Source organism: Egretta garzetta, unplaced genomic scaffold, assembly GCF_000687185.1.
Source record: "Egretta garzetta isolate BGI_Z169 unplaced genomic scaffold, ASM68718v1 scaffold692, whole genome shotgun sequence".
Taxonomy (NCBI): Eukaryota; Metazoa; Chordata; class Aves; order Pelecaniformes; family Ardeidae; genus Egretta; species Egretta garzetta.
The window spans coordinates 293,618-315,683 of NW_009258787.1; the positions used below are offsets into that span (position 1 = coordinate 293,618).

General features: G+C 52.9%; 1 protein-coding gene across 1 annotated transcript in view; it reads left to right on the plus strand.

Moving 5' to 3' along the window:
• PSD2 (pleckstrin and Sec7 domain containing 2) overlaps nucleotides 1–22,066 on the plus strand; it is a 47,492-nt gene that overhangs the window by 3,971 nt on the left and 21,455 nt on the right. The window contains exons 3-8 of the mRNA XM_035889213.1: nucleotides 4,819–5,307; nucleotides 6,641–6,835; nucleotides 12,483–12,563; nucleotides 13,114–13,226; nucleotides 16,624–16,682; nucleotides 19,021–19,023. Coding sequence (XP_035745106.1) covers nucleotides 4,819–5,307; nucleotides 6,641–6,835; nucleotides 12,483–12,563; nucleotides 13,114–13,226; nucleotides 16,624–16,682; nucleotides 19,021–19,023 — 940 coding nt within the window. The remainder of the gene's footprint in view (nucleotides 1–4,818; nucleotides 5,308–6,640; nucleotides 6,836–12,482; nucleotides 12,564–13,113; nucleotides 13,227–16,623; nucleotides 16,683–19,020; nucleotides 19,024–22,066) is intronic.

Here is a 22,066-nt window from a genome sequence, read left to right on the forward strand (position 1 = left end):
ATAACCAAGTGCATTGCTGTGCATGCCTTGCCGTGAGCAATAAAAGAGCATTTCGGAGACGACTGGGGAAGGCAGCGCAGGCAATTAGGTACGGCGCTACTTCAGCACGCTTACAAAGCCTCGTGATTACAATGCAAATAAATATACGGCTCCTTATTTAAGTAAAGCAATTGCCTTCCCCGCTGTGTAATAAGCACGCGACACTTCTCTGCGGAGAGCCTATGCCAGGTTCATTCACACAAGCCAGGTCTTTCGCAGTCTCCCACCTTAGGCTGGTAGCTTGGATGAGATGCAGACCGTGCTCTGGGCTGGAGCAAGCTGTAGAAAGTCTCTTTGCCCTCCTTTACAGCCTTCACTGCTGAGTAATATCCAGGAAGTGCAGGGCTTGATGGCTCTGATGGGCTTGGTGTCCAGGAGCAGCCAGGAGAATACCTACCAGCACAGTGGCAGTGCACAGCACCCCTGGAAGCACCTGGTAGCTTGGATGAGATGCAGACTGTGCTCTGGGCTGGAGCAAGCTGTAGAAAGTCTCTTTGCCCTCCTTTACAGCCTTCACTGCTGAGTAATATCCAGGAAGTGCAGGGCTTGATGGCTCTGATGGGCTTGGTGTCCAGGAGCAGCCAGGAGAATACCTACCAGCACAGTGGCAGTGCACAGCACCCCTGGAAGCATGTGCTGTGCACCAAACCTCACAGAGATGGGCCGGGGCATGTCCTCCTGCATGGGTGCTCCTGCACAAAGATGTGCTGGTGATGGGAGCGAAGCAATGCAGGCCAAGGGGTGGTGTGATGGCTCTCTTGGAGGACTTGGGGAAACCACAGAGGCCCAGGGTTTTTTCTTGGTGTGGGGAGGACACGGACCCTCTATAGGGGAGGGGACGTGGAAGTTCACTGGGGATGGGGGCTGTTGCAAGAGGTTTGTCAATGGGACAAGCTGCCAAGGCAGGCCCATAATTCCCATCACCAGGTGCAGTGAAGGCTGTGAAGTCCTTCCTGACACAAGGGGTTGAAGTTTTTAAAGTTCCTCCTGCTTTGGGGAAGGGGGGGATCTTTTTGGTACACAAAGTCATGGCCAGGCACTGCAATTCCCCCTGCAGGGATGGGTGGATTAGTAAAGGCAAGCATTCCTTAGGGTGCCTCGGGGTGGCAGCAGGCAGTCTGTGGAGCTGCTGCTATCCGCCTCGTTTCTGCTGATGTCTGGTTTGCTGCATGGCCAGCTCTGATGAACTGAGTGAGAGTTTTCTTAAACCCTGAGCTCCTGGAATCAAGGGATTATGGGGGTCATGTAAGCTTTTACCCATGGGGCTGCAGAGCTAGGTTTGAAAACAGCATCTCTGATGGCTCAGACATCAGAGGCGACTTTCAAAGGGTGCAAAAACTCATTTGTTAGGGCCCGACAGGTCTCATGAACGTATCATAAGCCACGCATGGTTGTTTTCCTCCTTGCACAGTCCTTCAGGGGGGTCTGTCCCACTCCCTGGTGCTCTGGGATCCCCTGTTCCTGCCACAGCTCACCAGCCCGCTAGCCTGGCATCCAGCATCATGGAGAAGGGAAGATAGCGTGGCATTGCCACTTCATGGGACCCTGACCCACTTGGCTTCCTCAGACTCTTGGGACACTGAGAAATGAGAAGCCTGATTTCTCCTCTCCTCTCCAGCGGCTCTTGCCCTGGCATGTTAGGAGCAGAAAAATCTACCTTTGTTCAAATCCTTCCCCAAGTGCACTCTTCTTGTGGAGATGGGGGACAAGAAGTCTGGTAGCTGCATTGTGCCCGCTCCTCTCTCCCACTGGGGCTACATGCACCTCTGTCCTTGCAGTCTTCCCTCTTCTTCTCTCCCTTAACACCGGTTTTCTCTTAATTGTCCGCTGTGTCCCCTCTCGTGCTATGACTGTCTTTGGTTGTTGTGGATTCTTGGGGTGAGGATGTTGGCAGAGAATATCCTATCCTGGAGGCCTGGGTCTTTAAACGCAGTGGCTGCAGCAAGCTAGGGTGATAACCTCCAGGCCTTCCCTGTGTGCAGGGATGCCAGATCCCGTTTTACCGCCGGGAATTAGTGCTCGTGTAAATGCTGAGTTCTTGCTGCCCGTGCTGATGAGGGTGTTGGAGGACAACCAGTCCATGTGAGCATCACTGCTCAGGCTTGGTCTGTCCTGTGCTGCCCATGGGAACCGGCTGCTCCACCAAACTGGTAATGCTGGTCCCCAGATGGTGTGTTATCAGCGGTGGCAAGGTGTACATTCCCTACCCCTTAGGGCCACTGCGTCCTGAAAAGGCCAGCCACCTTCCACCCTGCCTGAGGCATTTTGAAGGGCTAGGGTTTCCAGGAGTGGATGGCACTACATTGGTATATCTAGGCCAGGAAATTCGGGGCCTTGTTAACCTGCTCCATGCTCAAGAGGCAGCCTTCCTTCCTCGCTACCTGCTGAGCTGTGCAGTGGGAATACAGGCAAATCCCTCCTGCCTTGACAAAAGGAAGTTTGCACCCCAAACCCTGTGATGGTACCAGCAGCGGGGGCTTTGGGGCTCCACTGAGCCTCTGCCCAGGCATGGCAGTGATGTTCGGGGGTCCACCTCCTCCATGAAACCAGGGAGCTGGCGTCTGTTGGACAAAATGGGCTGAATGTCTCTGGATCGGGGCATCTGTGAGCAGCAGATAGCTGGGAGCTGGAAATGTGTGGCTGGGGGTGGGGGCTGTCAGGGCATGGTCGCTTTGCTTTCCCTGTTCTCTGCTGGTGGAGGTGGGGTACAAGGCTGTATCTCTCTACCTCTCCTCACTTTTGCTGTAAGCAATTCCATGGAGGAATTGTGGGGTGTGCCTCAGTTTCCTCATCTAGAAAGAGTGAGATGTTTTGTGAAGTGCTTTGGGCAGTGGCTGGACTCCACTCTCATGGCTCTGCCATGTCAGGCTCACATGTGCTTTGCTGCCTCTGTGCTAGAGCCTCTACCTCCCAAGGTCCATTTCCAATCTCTCCTGGGCCAGGCGCCATTCTGCAAGGCTGGGGGTGGCTGTCGCTGGCACCCAGGAGGAACCATGACTAACAGTAGCTGGATTTGGGCGTGCACAGGTACAGCAACTCCTTATCTGGCACGAGGAACTTTCTCACCCCGATGCACCCCCGGAATTCATCTCACGGAAGCGCAGTCTGCAGCAAAGTGAGGCCAAGCTCCTTAGGAGAGGCGCTGGGCACAGCCGTGACGCTGACACCGGGTTTCCACGCTGAGACAGCCATAGCGAGGAGGTGCAGTGGGTTAACTTCAACCCGCAGCTCAGCTCCTATTCTTGCACTTGCTCATCACCTTCCCCTGCAGGATGGGGAGAGGGTCAGGAGAGCAAAAGCAAGAAGGCTTGTGGGTTGAGATAAAAGCAGTTTAAGAAGTCAAGGAAAGAGAAAAAATCCCCACCAAGTGATGCAAAAGGAATCACCCACCACCTCCCAGCAGCACACCCATGCCCAGGCAGGAGCTGAGCAATGGCTACCTTGAAAGACCAAACCCCCTTTTTTTTTTTTTTTTTTTTTGTGGTGAGCATGACGTCATGTGGTATGGAATATCCCTTTGGCCAATTCAGGTCAGCTGTCCCAGCTGTGTCCCCTCCCAGCCTCTTGCCTACCCCCCCGCCTACTTGCTGGGGAGCGACAAACAGAGCAAGCCTTGACGCCGCGCAGGCCTGCTCAGCAGCAGATAAAGCACTGGTGCATCATCAACGCTGCTCTAGCACAGATCAAACCACAGCACCACACGTGCTGCTGGGAAGGAGGTTAACTCGTGCAGGTGAAGGAAAAGCAGCTCAGCATTCCCCTCATTTTCACCTGCATCACGGCGTGAAGTGCCTGGTTCTGACAAAGCAAAGGACAGCAGCGTCCACTGGAAGCAGGGGGGCAGGCTCCACCCAAGAAACCCGGGGTATTTTAGGCAGGTCCATGGAACCTGCTCTGTTCCAGGAGGGACTGAGCCCTCCCAGCTCCCCAGGGCTCCCAGCACAGCGGGTGTTGCTGGATTTGACTCGGATGAATTCTCCCAGTGTGGGTTCGTATTGAGATGTACGCTAGAATGAATGCCCCTGCACTGAAAGCCAAACAGAGCTGGGATTGCTGAGCCACCCGTGCTTACCTGGAAGCTAGGCTTGTAGGCTGATGCATTTCCAGTCTCCTGTCATGCCTGCGGTGCTGTGCCCGAATCCCACAGGCTAGCTATAAAGGTGCACGGAGCCTCCCCTGCCTGGACCTGTGTCCTTCACCTTTTCCATCCCCCTCAGGGGAGAGAAAACTGTTTGTAGACTGCCTTGCACTTCTAGGGTGCTTCATCTATGAAAAAAATGCTTATGTTACAGCATATGAATTGCTCCCTAAAAGCTGCTGCTTTTTCTCCACTATAAAAGGGATCAAGGACATTTGCTGCTGACATCCAAAGTTAGATTAAATGGCCTCGATCTCAAGGATTTTCGTGCTTTTGAAGTAGCCATAATTGGAGCACCCGAAGGGAGAGATAACCTGCAGATTGATTCCATCCTGGCAGTGGATCCAGTAGTAGGTGTCAGAGGCAAACATCTCCGGTCCAGAGGTCTGGCTTTTTTACTGGGGCATGACCAAATTAAGGGTTGGCTGGGCCCCTGGGATCGCTCATCATAAAACTCTGCCTTTTTCAGCTCTAGAAGGTGGTAATAAAACTGGGAACCAGGCAGGTTATACCACAGAAGGGTCCCGAGGGCCTATAATCACAGCATCCATTCTTGCCTCTTCTCTTGCCTCCTAGCTCCAAGTGGAACAGTGCAAGCAATTACCTTGACAGTATTTTCTACATTTCCCTTTTTGGTCCAGGTTTGCTTCTGGAGATGCCAAACTGAGCTGCAGTGAGGACGACAAGGAACATTTTCAATTCAAAGACATCAGGGATGGGTTCAGCTCGACCTTTGAGAAGATCGTTGAGTCTGACCTTATGAAGGGCACATACTACAGCAGCTTGGACTCTTTGGACGTCCTCTCTCTCACAGATGAGACAGACAGCTGTGTCAGCTTTGAGGCCCCACTCACCCCATTGATCCAGCAAAGGGCCAAGGAAAGCCCAGAGCTCTTGGAACAGAAACTGGTAGCCCAGCAGAGAGAAGCCCTTCACCACATGGCTGCTGATAAGCAAGAGCAGGCAGCAGCAAAGCTGGTGGAGGGGGATTTTGGGAGCCCTCTCAGGCACTCAATTACCAGCAGCAGGTCGGAGAACGTGCTGAGCCGGTTGTCCTTGAAGAGTATCCCAAATGGGTTCCATGTGGAAGGGTCGGAGGAAGATGCCACCAAGATCATTAACTCCATCAGGTAAGGCTGGAAATTCATTGGGCAAAGGGATCCTTGTCTCATGGGGACCCAGTCCAGGAGCAAGGCTCAGAGAACATGATAGAGATGGAGCTGCTTTTTTTCCACTTGCTCTTCCTCTCGTGTGCTGTCACAGCAGAGAGGCCAAACACCATCAGGAAAAACTTCCCTACCCATCGGTTAGGACTGCAGCTGTGGGCCAAAGTCTCATGGCATTAAATCAGCCAGTCCCCAGTGGGCCTCTGCCTGAGTCCTCCCTGTTCTCAAATCCAGGACCCCAAACTGCAGGTGAGCTACAGGTAGGAGCCCTGTGAGCCCAAGAAAAGCCGAGGCTCATCACTTTGGGTTCACATTTGCTCTGGAGGGCACCACCATTCGTCTGGCTGCTCACAGATCCCATCTGTCCTTACAGCAGGCAAAGCCAGGGCTCCTCTGGGCAGACCACTGCTCATCTGCCTGACACCTGCAATAGCAGATAGCACCCTTTGTGGGGTGGGGGCAGTCGGGCACACCCCCAAGTGTGCTCTGAAGTGCAGGGAAACCTCAAGGTTTCACTTGGGTGCCCCTGTAGAGGCCTCCCCAAAGGTTCTTCCCCAGGAGGCAGCAGCTCATCTGCTGGGAAGTTCCTTGCCTGAGGAAGCCAGGGGATGAGCAACCAGATCATGGGAGAGCTGGAGCAAGGCCATATGTCCAGCCAGGCCTTCCATGAGTCACAATGCCCCAAAATGTGCTAATATGTGCCATAATGCTGTAACTCACCTTGGGCAAGAAAATAAGGAGCCACAGCCCCACCTGCGTGGTGCCAGTGGGGCTGCTCAGTCTGTAGGATCAGCTGGCCATGATGCCACCAGCCAGCGGCTGGGAGCAGAGAAGCCCACCAGCAGCAGCAGGTCTGCCATCAGTCCCCCTGGCATGATTTGTGCGAGTGTGGTTTCTCATCCTCAGCAAATAATCAGAACTGAAAAGCATAGCTTCTATCCCTAGGATTTCCTGAATGTCCACAGCTCTGAAAGAGCTTGGTATCCCTTTCCACGTCAGTGGAGAGAGAGGAAGCTTAACAAGCCGTTGAGGCTGCTTACTTTGAAGAGATACGTCCTTATTTCTCAGGGAGAAGTCACCTTCTTTCCAGTCTTTTTCTACAAATTTGAAATTCAGCTGTACTATTTCATTTGACCTGAAATGAAAGGGGGCTTGTCCAATGTCCGATTCACAAGCATGGTGGTGGTGTTGTTTCACACTTTTTGGTTGGGACAAGAAGAAATCAGAAAGCGGCATCTGCTGTGGGTCTCACCAAGTCACGTTGCTGCTCAGTGAATTGTTTCTTGTTTCTGCGTAGCGATGCCAGCTTGAAAGATGCACTGTCAGACTCCGACTCGGACATGGGCAGCACAGAGCAGCTTGACCAGGGCAGCACGGACACCTTGGCGAATGGCTGCAGGGCAGAAAGCCAGGCTGCCAAGAGGCTGGCCAAGCGCCTCTACAACCTTGAAGGCTTCAAGCGCTGCGATGTGGCACGCCAGCTCGGGAAAAAGTAAGCGGGTCTGTGGGTTGCAGGCAACCCTTTGAGGGGGTTGACTGAGATGGCAGCATTGAGCATGGCCAGCAGGAACACAGCCATGGTGGGGAGGGCCTGGGGGAGCACTGGTTGTGCTGGGAGGACAGGACAAGGCAGGAAGGGACAAGCCTGCTGTTAGAAGGGCTTGCTGTTGAAGATCCTTCCAGTTGAGGCTGGTCCAAGTCCAATGCCCTTGCAATCTGAATCCTACAAGTTGCTTGTGTGTGTTGGGCATTAACTGCCCCAGGCTGCTGCCCACCAGAACCAAGGGCTCCCTGTGTTTGGTAGGGGCCCAACAAGACCTCTCCTAAAGCAATCCCCAGGCTGAAGGGTTTGGGATCCAGACCTGGATCTCCACTGGGCTCCCTGCCAGTCCCCAGGTTTTTAATGTCTGCACCCCAAAATCTTCTTGCTGCAGTGCCTCCAGACCCAGTTTGTAGAGATCACATGAAGGGTTTGATGGAGAGCCAGGTACACACCGGAGGTCCAAGCACCTCATCTGGTAGACTTGCCCGGGTAAGGCAGACGGGAAATAAAAAGTGTTTATTCAGGAGTGAGAGAGTTACAGAGATTTCTAAGAGACAGAGTAACAGCAAGGAGTATAGCAGTAACAGATTATTTTAGGATGCCAGTAGGTGTGAGAACACCAATCCCCACCATCCTTCTCCTGGATCAGATATAACCTGTGTTGCTGGGGGGTTTTTTATGTCCTTGAAATGTTTCACTCCTGTCTGGATCAGCAGGACACAACCGTCCTTCAGCAAATACCCAAGCTTTCAGTACCAAGGATCATGTGTGACTCCCAGCTTAGTCCTGGGACAGATGGAGCCCATGAATGATCTCCTAGAGAGTCTTTTGGTGTCACTGGGCAGCATCCTCATAAGGAAGCTCACGAAGTATGGGTTGGATGAGTGGACAGTGAGGTGGATTTGGAACTGGCTGAATGACAGGGCCCAGAGAGTTCTGATCGGCGGGGCAGAGTCCAGTTGGAGGCCGGTAGCTAGCGGAGTTCCCCAGGGCTCGGTACTCGGCCCGGTCTTGTTCAACTTGTTCATCAATGACCTGGACGAGGGGATAGAGTGTACCCTCAGCAAGTTCGCTGATGACACAAAACTGGGAGGAGTGGCTGATACACCGGAAGGCTGTATGCCCTTGCAATCTGAATCCTACAAGTTGCTTGTGTGTGTTGGGCATTAACTGCCCCAGGCTGCTGCCCACCAGAACCAAGGGCTCCCTGTGTTTGGTAGGGGCCCAACAAGACCTCTCCTAAAGCAATCCCCAGGCTGAAGGGTTTGGGATCCAGACCTGGATCTCCACTGGGCTCCCTGCCAGTCCCCAGGTTTTTAATGTCTGCACCCCAAAATCTTCTTGCTGCAGTGCCTCCAGACCCAGTTTGTAGAGATCACATGAAGGGTTTGATGGAGAGCCAGGTACACACCGGAGGTCCAAGCACCTCATCTGGTAGACTTGCCCGGGTAAGGCAGACGGGAAATAAAAAGTGTTTATTCAGGAGTGAGAGAGTTACAGAGATTTCTAAGAGACAGAGTAACAGCAAGGAGTGTAGCAGTAACAGATTATTTTAGGATGCCAGTGGGTGTGAGAACACCAATCCCCACCATCCTTCTCCTGGATCAGATATAACCTGTGTTGCTGGGGGGTTTTTTATGTCCTTGAAATGTTTCACTCCTGTCTGGATCAGCAGGACACAACCGTCCTTCAGCAAATACCCAAGCTTTCAGTACCAAGGATCATGTGTGACTCCCAGCTTAGTCCTGGGACAGATGGAGCCCATGAATGATCTCCTAGAGAGTCTTTTGGTGTCACTGGGCAGCATCCTTGTTCTTCTCTTTTGCTGTGGTCCTTGCAGCAGGTGCATTGCTGGTTGCTGCTGCCCCAGGTCCTGCATCCTTCTCCTTGCTTGCAAATTTGCCGTGCCAGCTCACCACGTGGGGGAAGTTTCAGGTGATTGGTCACTGGGGGTGCATCTGAGTGTGCCCCTTTGCTAGTTCCTGCAGTCCTCACTCGCACCTGCAGTCCTCACACCTTGGAAAGCTGTTTGGTGACCCACATTTGGGAAGTGACACAGCCTTTAAAAGAAAACTTTTGGTTTGGTCAGCTGGGTTTTTGTCCTTCGAATCATTTCGCAGCACAAGAATGAGATAGAGCTGCAGGCTCTTGGACCAGGCAGGTGGATTTGCAGAGCAGGGAAGGAAGAAGGATGAGGATTGGTGTGTTTTAAGTTGGTCTTGCTCACTTAAGACAACGTAAGCCCGACCTGCAGTGTTGGGAGCAGGGTAAGTTTCAGTGATGCTTTCAGGCCAGCTCCATGTAGGAGGTGGACCTGCTAGGAGGGTTGTTCAAAAAGTAAAATCTCATTTTAAAAATTTTTAACTGATTTTAAACTCTTTTTTTTTTTTTTTTCTTTGTGAACATTGGCAATTTTCTCAAAAAAAAAACCAAACCCCAAAGCAAACCCAAACTCATTCATCATTGTCAAACAAGTAGAAAAGGCTTGATGAACAAGGACGTGGAGGTTGGGTATCTCCAAATAGTTCCTTTCCAGCTGACACAATTCTGTGAAGTTAACCTCAAATCCAGAAGTTACCTTCATCTCTCTGAAGAGCGCGTGTTTTGGCAACTGAACTCTCCATGGAAGAGCCTTGTCCCTGGATTTGTCTGTGGTGTCGTCTCCGCTTCATCACCACCCATGGTCACAGGTCTCTTGCTGGATGGAGGTTGAACAGTCTCAGCTGCCAGACCATGAAGATGGCAGTGCCAGGCACTCCCTTGCATGTGGGAAGCTGAGAGAGCGCTGTGCTCACAAGACCAGGCGGGCAGCCGAGCACCGTTTCAGCATCGCAGTGCACTGAGGACTGGGGCTCTGCCGGAGTCCCGTGGGCAGTGTGGCATGGGCACACAGCATATTTCCCTCCCCTGGAGACGCGGTGGGTTTTACTTAGCCAAGCTTCTTATGGACAATCTTTTTTTGACCTAGGTGACTGGGGCACAAGAAGGATCCTGGACAACATGTGCTTATCTCTGTAGGAGAGTGTGATTCAGGCTGTAAGGCAGCACACATCTGTACACTTCCAGCCACAGGGAGTGAAGCGGGGAGAAAAGGCTCCCGTGTTACCCCGGGGGGCTGGTGACCCAGACGGGTCTCAGTAAGCACTTGGGGTGCCTGGACCTTCCCGGGCCAGGCAGAGGGAGGCAGCGTCAAGCTGGGGTGTGAAGGTGAGAGGAGGTCTGCAAGGGTGTGTACATGTCCCCTTGGGAAACGCCTTGCTGTTCTTGTGGGGGTGTCTCTGGTGTCAGAGCTGCGTGGTGGAAGCGTCACCCCTTCCTGCAGGAGGGGCTGGGACAGGCACAGAGGAGGCCATTTCTTGGATGAGGAAACCAGGGCGAGCACCTAAGCCCACCTTAGTGCAGGCCATGGTCTTGCCCTGGCCGGCATTGGAGCTCGGTGTCCCTGGCATGCCTGGGGCATGTTAACTAGCTCTGGAGCTCAGGGAGAGGGGTCCCATCAATGTCACTGAGCCCCTGGCTAGACATGGGAGCTGTCTGCCTTCAGGTGTTCCGCAACGCTGCCTGGTTCCCTCGGCAGAGCTGGCAGTCCCTGCCTGGAGCTCTTCCAAGCAGAGAGGAGCCGAGAGGCACAGGGGAAGGCTTGATGGGGACTGGGCTGGGGACCGGTGGCACCACAGCAGCTGGCACAGACTGCTTTTCCTGGGGGTCACAAATTCCCTATGGACCCCTGGCCTTCAGCAAGACCCAGTAAGCTGAAGGACAGGCAGCAAGGACTGCCTACCTTCCCAGGCGGCCCCGATGGGAAAGTGGGCAGAAGGGGAGCTCCCACCCACCTCCATCCTGCCCGACTGTAGATAGAGTTGGGAGCGTAAATCAGGGTGTAGCTCCCAGTGTTGGCCATGGAGATATCTCAAGAGCAATGCAGCCTGCCCAAGGTCTGTACTGGGCTATAGATATGCCGAGTCTTTTGGCTCTAGGGAGCCTTGGGCACGGCCCGTCCCTCAAGCCCAGCTGGAGTTAAGCGTTGGGAGTCCGCCACCATTCTCCGATGGCTGCGGTGCTGCAGCACGTGGCAGTTGTTGCTGTGTGCCCAGCGCCCAGAGCGCCGAGCAGGTTCCCAGGACACCTGGTAAGTAGGTGTCCAAAGAGAAGGGATGACACCTTTTCTTCTGGGAGACTGCAACTGCATGTGTGAGGTGGGACCTGGCCTGTGGAAGGGAGAGCGCTGCCTAGTTCCCAGCACCGGCACAGCCATCGCATGGGGTCTTCTGCAGACTTAGAGCCAAGAGGATCCTGGAGGAGGCCTGGGGCTGGCTTGGTTCTGCTTGTTTTTTAGCACAGGGGTGAAAATGTGGTGACATCTCCTTTCCCAAACGTGCGGTCATCTTCTGCATCTCGTATCACCTTGCTGTGAAGTTGCAGGACAAGTGGAGAAGTCTCCCTGGGAAGCTGGCAGGAATCTGCGTGTTGTGGCACTGATTCACACAGACTAACCTGGGGGACCATGAGGCCATGTTCTTTCCCAGAGCTAACAATTCCAAACAGTGAGATTGTTTTATGAGCGTGAGGCCTTGTGGCTTCACACCACTTTGAAACAGTCTCCTGCACAAACTCCAGCACCCATACCTATGTCCTGCCTCTTGAAACTCAGCTGAGACCTCTCCCCTGGAGCCGTCACGCTGCCCCGCCTGATCCCGCTGCGTCGTGCTTCCGAACACCACCCGTGCCAGAGGCTTTGCAGCATCCACCTCACAGCAGAAGATGAAACAATACCGTAGGAAAAGTGATGACTTCTGCCTGTAACATGTTCCAGGGTGAAACTGGATGTGCAGCGCTTAGCAACATGCTTTTCATTTTGTGGGGAGAAGGAATTGTACGTGGCAAAGGCTGAGCATACTGAGATCATCTCCCATTCCTTGCCAGCGTTCGTTGGTTATTCTTGCACTTCTGCTACCTGAGTTGTGTAGGCAGAAGAAATCAACAGCACCCATTCTGTAGGCAACACATCTCCAAGCATCCTTCCAAAAGGTGGTAGGGGAGTGGTTTCTGGAGAAGCACTCAGTGATGAGCAGGGCCAGAAGCTCCACTGAGCTCTCCTGCTGCAGTTCCCAGGGACATCCATCCGGCACGTGAGCAAGGTGCTGTGGTGAGAGGGTGGGGTGGGAGCCAACGCAGAGCCGAGAGCAGGGATACTGCAGTAGGAGGAGGGGAGACATCCAGCGATGGGAGAGGAGTAGGTAAGAGAGAAGGTGCCCAATGAGGACAGGAGATCCTCATGGCCCCCTCCTCCCCCCTGGTTTGGGAGGAGGCTCTGCCTGGCCAGCAGCACAGCAGAGGGGGCACTGGGGAACCGCATCTCTCACCCTAAGGCGCCTAGGGCTGGCAGCCACAGCATGAGGCTGTGGGCACGTTGGGGCCCTTTGGAGGTCTTTCATCAGCATTTCAAGCCAGGAGAAAGTCCCCCTGGGTCTGGGATCACGTCCGCAGTGTCTCGCTGGGAGTTTGGGCTGGCCAGGAGGCAGCAGCCTGCTGTTCCTCTTGTAGACAGCGTCTTCTTCCCTGATGAAAGGGCTGACTACTCCCTCTTTAATTACAGTAACGAATTTAGCAAGTTGGTAGCAGAGGAGTATCTCAGCTTCTTTGACTTCACTGGCCTGACCCTTGACAAAGCACTCAGGTGAGCTGGTCTCTGGCAACTCCCGCGTAGGGCCTGGGCTGGACAGAGCGGAGCAGCGCGGTGGGTTTCTCCTCCGGGCTTCCCGGCGCCACGGAGGCTGTCCGTGCAATAGGAGCAGGGACTGGGGGGAGCTCTAGGTTGTCATTTAATCTTTGCTTTGATGTCACCTTTGGCACAAGCTATGGCCACCAAAAGTGGTCTTTGACAGAAGGGGCACAACCTGCTTCCCGTGGTGGAGAGCAGCTTTCCCAGGAACCCCATCCCATACGAAACCAGAGCAAGTGGGAGCAACTTCTTCCCTGGGGACAGACAGCCCATCCTCGCATGCCGTTGAGCCAGAGGTGGGTCAGATCTCAGCTGACGGCGTCGTTCCCTGCACAGCTCAGAGCTGGCTCCGTGCCTTGTGCACGGCACCTGCGGGGTGCGCAGGCTGGGGGGAGGACAGAGGCCTTCCTAGCTGCTCTGAGGACCCCTTCCGTCTCCCTCCTTAGCGTGATGCTGCCCAGCAGATCCATCCACAACATCTTTAAGTATCACTTTCTCTTTGCAGGACATTTTTAAAAGCGTTCCCACTGATGGGAGAGACGCAGGAGCGGGAACGGGTGCTGATTCATTTCTCCCGGCGATACTGCCAGTGCAACCCAGAGGAGAGCACGTCTGAAGGTACCGCTTTCTTTCCCTGTCTCTGGCGCCCATTGCACACTCACGGTGTCACAGAGCCCGAGTGTAAAACTGACCATCCTCAGCTGGGTCTGAACAGCACCCGCTGGGCAGGCAAGGCTGCAGCTTCTCCCTTTCTCTGGGATCCTGCCCTGCTGATTATCCCTGCCCTGCAGGGACTGGGGACACTGGGTGCTGTACAGCCCCACCCTGAGAAAGCCAGATGAGTCCCCTTGGGATCAGAGGGTCTCTCCGTGCGCTCCCAGGGAGTGTATGAGCTGTGCTGAAGACAAGCTCCTCAGCTGTAGCCTGGATCTGTGGCCATGCACCAGGGGAGGTGGTGAGTGGTTCTCAGGGGTGCAAATTGCTGCAGTCACAGCTTGCAAAGTGGTTGCTGGCAGTGGGCAAATGAGTGGCTGGTGCTAGCTCAGCCCAAGACCTTGTCCATTGAATGGAATAAGGCATTTCCATGCAGATTGAGGAATGCTATTGCCTTGCCATGCACATGAGTTGTGTTCCTTGCATCTACAATTGCAGCAGGAGAAAGCACAGCTGGGTAAAATTCTGGGCTCACTGGAGATGCAGATTTTGTTAGCTACTTTCAGCCCCTGCCCATTATTTCTTTTAAGTAGATAGAGATTCTTCTCACATTTTTAAACAGGAAAGGTCATTCCTGGGACACATGTGCACACACGCACACATCCAGACGTGAGCACGTCCACGTCCACACTTACATGAATGCCTCCACACAGCTGCTGACGGGCATCTAGAAATGCCCCCGTGGGTGGAAATCAGGCTGCAGGCTGGCCAGCAGCTCCAGCTCTCCCTCCTCCACCCCCTCAGCACACAAGATGCCACTTGTGTCCGAGAGCTCCTGCTCGTCTCTGTCTTGCAAGCTTCCCAAAGAGTAGCAGTGCTTAGTGTCACTTGAACCCTCCAGTCCCTCTGCCAAGCTAACGGGACACAAGCTACTATCAGAACAGAATGACCTCTTACCAGTGGTATCCCAATAAAGCAAAAGTGTGCACTAGATGCATGGTGATTTGAGACAGCTATTGCAATCTCTTTCCCACTCTGCTCAGCGCTGGCCAGGCCCCACCTGGAATCCTGTGCCCAGTTCTGGTCCCAGAAAAGCTGTGGGCAGGCTGGAGGGGTCCAGAGCAGGGCCACCAAGGTGATCTAAGGGCTGGGAAGCCCCTCTCACGCCTATGACAAGTTGCTCTGGGGGAGATGTCGATTGGACAGGAGAGGGAAATGTTTCCCCTTGAGAACAGTCAACCCTTGGAATAATCTGCCCAGGGGAGGGGTTGACTCCACCACATTGGACATGTTCAAGCCTCAGCTGGACATGGTGCTGAGCCATCTTGTCTGGACTGGGCTCTTGCCCAGAAAGGTTGGACCAGATGGTCCTTGAGGTCCCTTCCAGCCTGGGATTCTGGGCTTCTATGATTCAGGAAGCAGTTTGTTCTTGTTGCATCCAGCCTAAACTTGCAAAGGATGTTCCACCAAGATGAAATCTGAGCCACTGTGTATTATCTAGATTTCTAAAGAAACACCTCTGGCTGCAATGGTCTATTGGCATAGAGGCATGACAGAGTCAAGGCTGTTTTGTCTGGAGATAATCAGGTAGCTGAGAAGGTCTTAAAGCCCTCTAAGACATTTCAGGGCACTGCTACGTGCTGATTCGGGAACTCCTCCACTGATGGAGACATGGCTGTTGCAGCACCAAGGGTCACTTCAGCCTGTATGATGGGATGCTGCAGACGAGGGTGGCAGGACCTCTGACCACTGAGTGGGGTGGCTGGTTTTTTCTCCAAGAGAGTGGTGTCTTGGACATGTTATTAGTGCTTTTCTGTAGTGATGAAGCCCAGGCATGGAAGCACTATACGGTTGTGTTGTGACACTGTGTGAGCAGAGAGAAAAAGTGAATACAACTGAGCCAAGCAACAGCAAGAGAACAGCAGGTTTTGGGACACCAGCTCTACCTTGGGGCCATGTGGGACATGGTTTACCTGATCAAAGTGATAGAGTAAAGCCAAGTGAAGGTGTCAGCCCAGAACCTCCCACAGAGGCTCCAAAAGACTGGGAAGGCATGTTGTCCTAAGCCCAAACCTGCTTCTTGTGAAAGTGAAGGAAGCATCTTTCTTAGGAACTGATTCTGTCTTGAAGGGGGCTGTCCATCACATGGTGTCCCCAGGACTGTCAGCTCTCGTAGAGAAATACGTGATGTCCCCATGAGAAACCCTTCCTTCCTCAGAGACCATGCTTCTTCCAGGAAAGGGAGAAGCTCATGTGCTCAGTTGCCTTCGTCCTGGGCTTGTGTGTTTGGCTGCCTTTACCTGGCTTGTTCAGAGCTTGGCCCTGAGCATGGGGTGCTCAGGGCTTGTCACTATTCCACGCAAATGGTGCCTTTTTTTCTTGGCTGTGCAGGATGGGGACAGGCCATAGCTGGCTCTCCATGGCTGCACGTCTGCCCCCGCGAGAAAAGACCACCCTCACCTCCCCAGCCAGGCTGGGGACTAAGGCACAGCCTCACCCTAGGGCACCAATTCACAGGGCAGCAAGCACAAGAGAAATAAGCCAGGAGCCTCACATTACATCTGGCTTAATGTGAGGAGCAGCCCACCCATGTGAGCACACCAAGCCGTGCCCAGAGCAGGGGCAAAGACCAAGGCTGTAGTCTCTCTGCCCCTGCCCTCTCCCTGGTGCTCACTAGCCCTTTTGCTGGGTCCTTGCAAGGACCAGTGTGTGCCAGAGCCCGTTTGCACCTCACCGTTGTGAGGTGGTGCGTGGAGTCTCTTGACCTTGAACAGCTTCAGGACACCGCACGGTTTTAACAGCAAGCCACCAGGCTACGTGGTACAGAAGAGGGTGCTGTGCTGCCTCAAACGGAAGGAAAGCTGCATCTGAGTTTATTAAGTCAGAGAGCGAAAAATGCTGCGCTTGTTTGCAGTAATAACATTTGTTGAACAAACTCAGGAGCTTACAGGCTGCCCGGGAATGATGGCTAAAGACCTGGGGACAAACTCTGGAGGTGACGGTGATCAACGGCGGGGAAATGAGCTCTGTCTGCCAGGGTCTCTGCCCCATTCTGCAATGGCATTGGCACAAAATGGATGTGGAGGAAGGCTCAGCAAAGTCTGGTCTTTAGAAACCTATTGATAAAACTGCTTTAAAGCCAATTACCTGACAAACGTTTCAGGAAAAGGTTAAATCTGAAGGAACAGAGGATTATCTTTTAAACTGCCTTGCGCAGTTGAAAGAAACGGGTACTCTTTAAGGTCCCTAGACATAGCAAATTAGCCTTGGTTTTGCAATGGGGGGGCTGGAGGAGGCGGCAGACATCAAAACTGCATGGGAAGGGGATTAATCGTAGCCATCTGACCGTTGTGTCTTTCAGATGGGATCCACACGCTCACCTGTGCCCTGATGCTGCTGAACACAGACCTTCACGGCCATGTAAGTAGTACCCAGAGATGCATCCTTCCTTTTTTCCTTCCCGGTATAGAGGTCTGTCCCCTTGTGTAGGGTGGGATGCTGGAAAATGGAGGTAGGTTGGCAGAGAGTACGCTGACCACCTCCAGGGGGAATTTTGGGTGCCAGGCCCCACCTGGGGACAGCCGTCTTCCACACTCAAGCCAAAGGCGTATCTCCTGCTGCATCACTGATCTCACACAGGCACAGGCAACGCAGCTTTCTTCCCAGGACCTGCTGCATGCGCCAGCCCTGTCCCAGGAGCTCTCTTGGAGCTTCACCACCAGCCTCTCTGGACGTGGCAAACAGCAGCACCAGTTGTGCCACTGTTTCTTGTGATGCAGACACCTGAGGCTCCCCTCATCCCAGAAACCACTGCAAGGGAGTCAGTGGTTTCACACAGGTCCAGATTTGATCTTTCCTTCCCAAAACACAAAGTCAGTCCTAGCTGTTCCTTTTCCCCAAGAGGTCATAGACAGCCGCTGGAGAGCTTCCTAGCACAGATGCCTCTGGATGAATAGCAGGGTGAGCAGAGCTCAGTGCCCAAAGGCGCGGTTGGAAAACAGCGGAGGGGGTTAAGATCTCTCTCCACCTTTTAGAGGCTTTTCCAGGCAGCATTGGTTGAATTCGTTCCTAAAAGGTCAAGCAGAGTGTAGAGAGGTGAGCAGAGTGGGAGGAAAAATAACTGCAGAGGGGAGAAGTGTCTGGGCACAGGGGACAGCACTGGGACATTCTGCACCCTTGGAGACCCCGCCTAGGAGTATGCCCAGACCCCGTGCCCTGCTCAGTTCTGTGCAGGCCTGTAAGTGCCACCGACCCAGGTCTCCTCCCTGCTCTCCAGCCTTACGGTGCAGGCACGGAGCATGGCTGTGAGCCTCAGGGGGCTGTGCCCCCTTTACAGAGGTAGAGGGGCTCCTCAAGCCTCGGGTCACTGAAGTACCTTCTGTCCTCACCCCTCTGAGAGCTCAGACCTGGAACCACAGACTCCCCAGAACTTGTGTGAAGATGGAGGGAGCGTGGGGAGCTGGCTGGTTATAGCAGCCCATGCATGTGAAACCCACACACCCTTTTTCTGCCCCACAATCCCATGATTTCCAAGCTGCATCATCAGTGTCATCTTCTGCCTCCAGCTGGTAGGAATTTGTTGTGCATCTGCAGAGACTTGCCCTGATTTTCTCTTCATTAGCCTGTGGATGAGGGGACAGTAGGCCATAACCTAGCTCTTTTTTTTTTTTGCATAGTCATTTATAATCACCTCTGAGAGGAGCCTTTCTCTGAGGGGGTGGGAAGAGGACAGTACATGAGTGCTCTCCACCTATGATGGCAAAGATGCAAAGGCCACTAGCTTCACTGGTACCATCCGGACAGTCCACCAGGGCGACCCCCCATCACTAGAGCACAGACACTGCTTTCATGACAGTGGCCAAGTCTGAACACAGCAGTCAGTGAAGGGAATTACTGGTCTCAGCAAGAGCGTCCTTTCCAGATGTGCTCGGTGGCCTGCACCAAGCTGGTTACAGCTGCTGCGACCCCATCCTTTGGAGAGCAGGCGGGCTGTGGCCAACGTTTCACCGGCCACTGGGTCCCTCCCACCCACGTGGCCACCAGTGGCATGTCTCAGCCAAGTGTCTCTGCGCACAGCGGGACAGCGGCAGGGACGGCTTCTGGGGGGGCTCAAGCAGCATTCATCCTTCAGCCAAGGCGGCTGGAGCCAAGGAAATATTTTCATCAAAGCATTTCCTGCAAGAGCAAAAGCAGTGTTGGGGCAGCAGGCAAACCGTGCAACTTCACTCCAAAATAATCTTACTTTGTCTAGTCTTTTTAATTAAAAAAAAAAACAAAATAAGTCTCTGGGAAGACAGAAATTATTGAAGAGACCAAAAAAGCACCCTAAGCCTCCAAAACCTTACCATTTCTGTTTTTCATTGACAAGCTGGCTGAGAGGCCTGGTAGGAAGAAATGATCTGTGTTGTCTAGGCAAAGAAAAATAAATAGCTTTCTTTTGACCAGGTGTAGAAATGCCTGAGCTTTTCTTTGAAAAATCTTCTCTTTATTTTTCCGCATGTGTAACATTAATTTCTTCTTCTCCTTCTCCTCCTTTTTTTTTTTTTTTTCCCTTCCTTCTGCTCCTGGAACCTCTGAAAAATAAATAGCTTTCTTTTGACCAGGTGTAGAAATGCCTGAGCTTTTCTTTGAAAAATCTTCTCTTTATTTTTCCGCATGTGTAACATTAATTTCTTCTTCTCCTTCTCCTCCTTTTTTTTTTTTTTTCCCTTCCTTCTGCTCCTGGAACCTCTCTTTCTGCTCTTTAACCCTTTACCAGGTGGTAAGTGCAGTCATTCTAGTGTTTTGCTTTAAAGCACCGGCATTTGACTTGTTTTTTTCTGTGTTTAAAAAAAAACAAAACAAAGGGTTTTTGTCTGTCTGGGTTCCTCAGTGGTTGTGCAGTGTCCTTCCCTATGTAGCAACCCATCAGCAGCTGACGCGCATCACATGAACCCCCCCTTGCGTGCAGAAACCTCCGTACGCTGCAGCGTTCCTGGGATGGTGTGGCTTGATCTTGCACCCCTTTTTGTTAAAGATGGTGTCATGATATTGCACATCGCTTTTTGTTTTATTTTATTTTTTAATATTGTGTGTGTGTTTCAGTGTTTTACTGTGCGTTGATTGCCTCGGAGCGGGAAAGTCCTTTGGTTAGGAAAGGGTGGTTGATGTGTGTCTGTAAAGGGGCAGTTTCCTCAGCAGTGTCTCTGGGCGGGCTGGTTCACCACTCCACAGCCACCATCCCATACACTGAGTCCGGGCTTAAAAGTAATGAGACTGGCTTTAGAACGTGAGATTTGTGCCTGGCTGCACTGGAGTTTTGCCTTAGTAGTGTTGATTTTCTGCCACAGGGGCACCCAGACCCTGTTTCCAAACTGTTCAGAAAACTTGCTGTCTTTAGAATGAGATGCTCCATTTTCATAGAATCACCTGGAGCCGATGTTTAAAAGCCAGCAGTCACCAGCAAGCGTTGCCCGCCTTGTAGTATGATCCAGGTTGTTGCAACTCTCTACCTTGCTCTGCTGGTGCCGTGTGAGCTCCAGGAGAGCTTATGACAATGTAAGTACTCCGCTGCTCCACCTCTGTCCTTGGAGACAAAGCTTTGGGGTGTCTTCTTTTCAACTGTCAGTGTTATCCCTCCTTGTTCAGAACTGCTGGCCACAGAAGGTCAGTGGCACATCAACACCCATGGGTCATGGTTGCATTTTGGTGCTTTAGCAAAGCCCAGCTTCTGGGGTCCCAATGCGACAAGCTTTAGCATTTGTTCAAAAAGCAGCCCAGCGGCTCTCATGGCCACTGAACAAAGCTTGAGGTAGGACCCCTGGCAGCTCCTAACTCCACGTATCCATCGCTATTAATCTTACAAACCCTGTGATGTTCTCCTTACACCAAGCTTAGGGTTTGGTGTTGGCAATACTGCTGTGCTGGTAGCACTGGGAGAGTGGAAGAGCTCTGAGACACAGGCAGCTGCTGGCGTCACCTGCAGAATGACACCAGGCTGCCCACGGCAGCTTTGGGTGGCCCAGGGGCCATTGGCACGAAAAGTTTGTTGGTTTGTTCCCTGAAGAGGGGGGAATTTGTTTCTGCAGGCTGGAACACATCCACTACAGATCCCTTGCTCCAATCAGACCAATGACCCTTACTTCATGCTGAAGCATAAATGTAGTTGTTTGGGCCTTTTTCCCTGAAGATGAGTATTTGAGAGGTCGAAAGAGCCTAAGTAGAAGGAAGGCCTGCTAGGGGCCTGGTGCTCATGCTGGGGAACTCACAGGAGATGCACTCTACTCGCCACTTTGCAGCTGAGATGTTTGATGCCTGGGGCCTCCAGCCCAGGAGCTCGGGTGGTTGAATACTTCACAGAGGGAGTGCTGGGGAGAGCACCCAAGATAGCCACCCTTTATGGCCTCTGGCCCCCAGGGACCCGCTTCTCCTCCTGGAGCTTTCACATGGTGCCTGCTTTTCCCACTCGGCACCCAGCTCCATACTCACCTGCCCAGCCTCCTAATGCTGGGACTTGGCAACAGGCTACAGGATTCTGGAGGTAGATAGAGCCACCCTGGACACTTCAGAAGTGGTCTGCAATCATCTGGGGTGAGTCAGCTCAGCAGCAGATGGCTGAGGCTCAGCAGAGTCAGAACCCAGCTGTAAACTGGGAAGTCACTGGGTTGCAGCAACAACCTGGACAGCAGGGTCAGCCCTGTCTACCACCATCAGATCAATCTCATCCTTCCTAATTTATGCTTACGCACTCTAACCACCATCGTGCACCTTGTCACTGCATCTCTCCGTTCCCATACACTGCCTGAACCCATCCCCCTCTGTCTATCCATTCCCATACTGTCTCTACCCATTCATCCAACTGCCCATCCCTGCTCAGCTATTTAATCCCCTGTTTGCTCACTCGCGCCCCATCCAAGCACACCAAGGTGCTGGCTGATGGTCTGACAGTGATTTCTCATGCTTTGCCGCATGGCGTGGAGCAGGCAAAGATGGGATGAAGTTCTTTTCTGCCGGGGGGACATATCAGGACTAGTAGCCACGTGTGGCTGTGAAGCAGTCTCACTGGCTTGTTCTATGGCTGGTAAGTGGCTGATGCACTGCAAAAAAGCAAAATGCCCCCATCTGTGTGGCTGGCCAGAAAGGAAGGCACATCTCCCTACCTAGTTCAAGCAAGGGACATAGAACTTCTGAACACTGAGCTTTGAGGTGTTTGGAAACATCCCCCTGAAGATGGCGTCCACGTGGGACGATCTTGCTGAATCTTGCGTAAGAAGGCACCCAACTGCGCCCTCATAGTGGCCCCTTCCAGGGCTGCTCCTGGGATTCCCCATACTTGCTAAATACTCTCGCAGTGTGTGAAAGCTCAGCAGTCCCTGGTGCTGGTGCCGTTGATAATGAGGCACTTGTGATCACAGAACTGTTTCTTGGCAAGTGTTGATCAAGTGAAGCTGCAAAGTCCGTGTCCTGGAGTGGGTTTTTTGTTTACTGTCTCTATGCAGCTGGTGTTGATTTGGAGGCACTTGCAGGGCCTTCTCATTGAGTGGCTGGCTGCAGCTCATTTCTCAAAGCAGCAAGCTGGAGTGTTAAGATATTGTTGACTTGGGGTTGTATTGCACATGAGCCACCCCAGCGTCCTGTGCTCAGTCCTGCTGAGAGCCAGCCAAAATCCTGCCCCTGGCTCTGCAGGGCTTCGACAGCCATGTCCCACGAGCTCATTCACAGTCTTAGCATCCTTGCTGGAGCTTTCTCATCACCTCTTCTGGTTGTCAGAGAAAGGGTCTGTTTTCATCCTTCTCAATCGCTCAGCAATTAGCTGCTTTTCCACA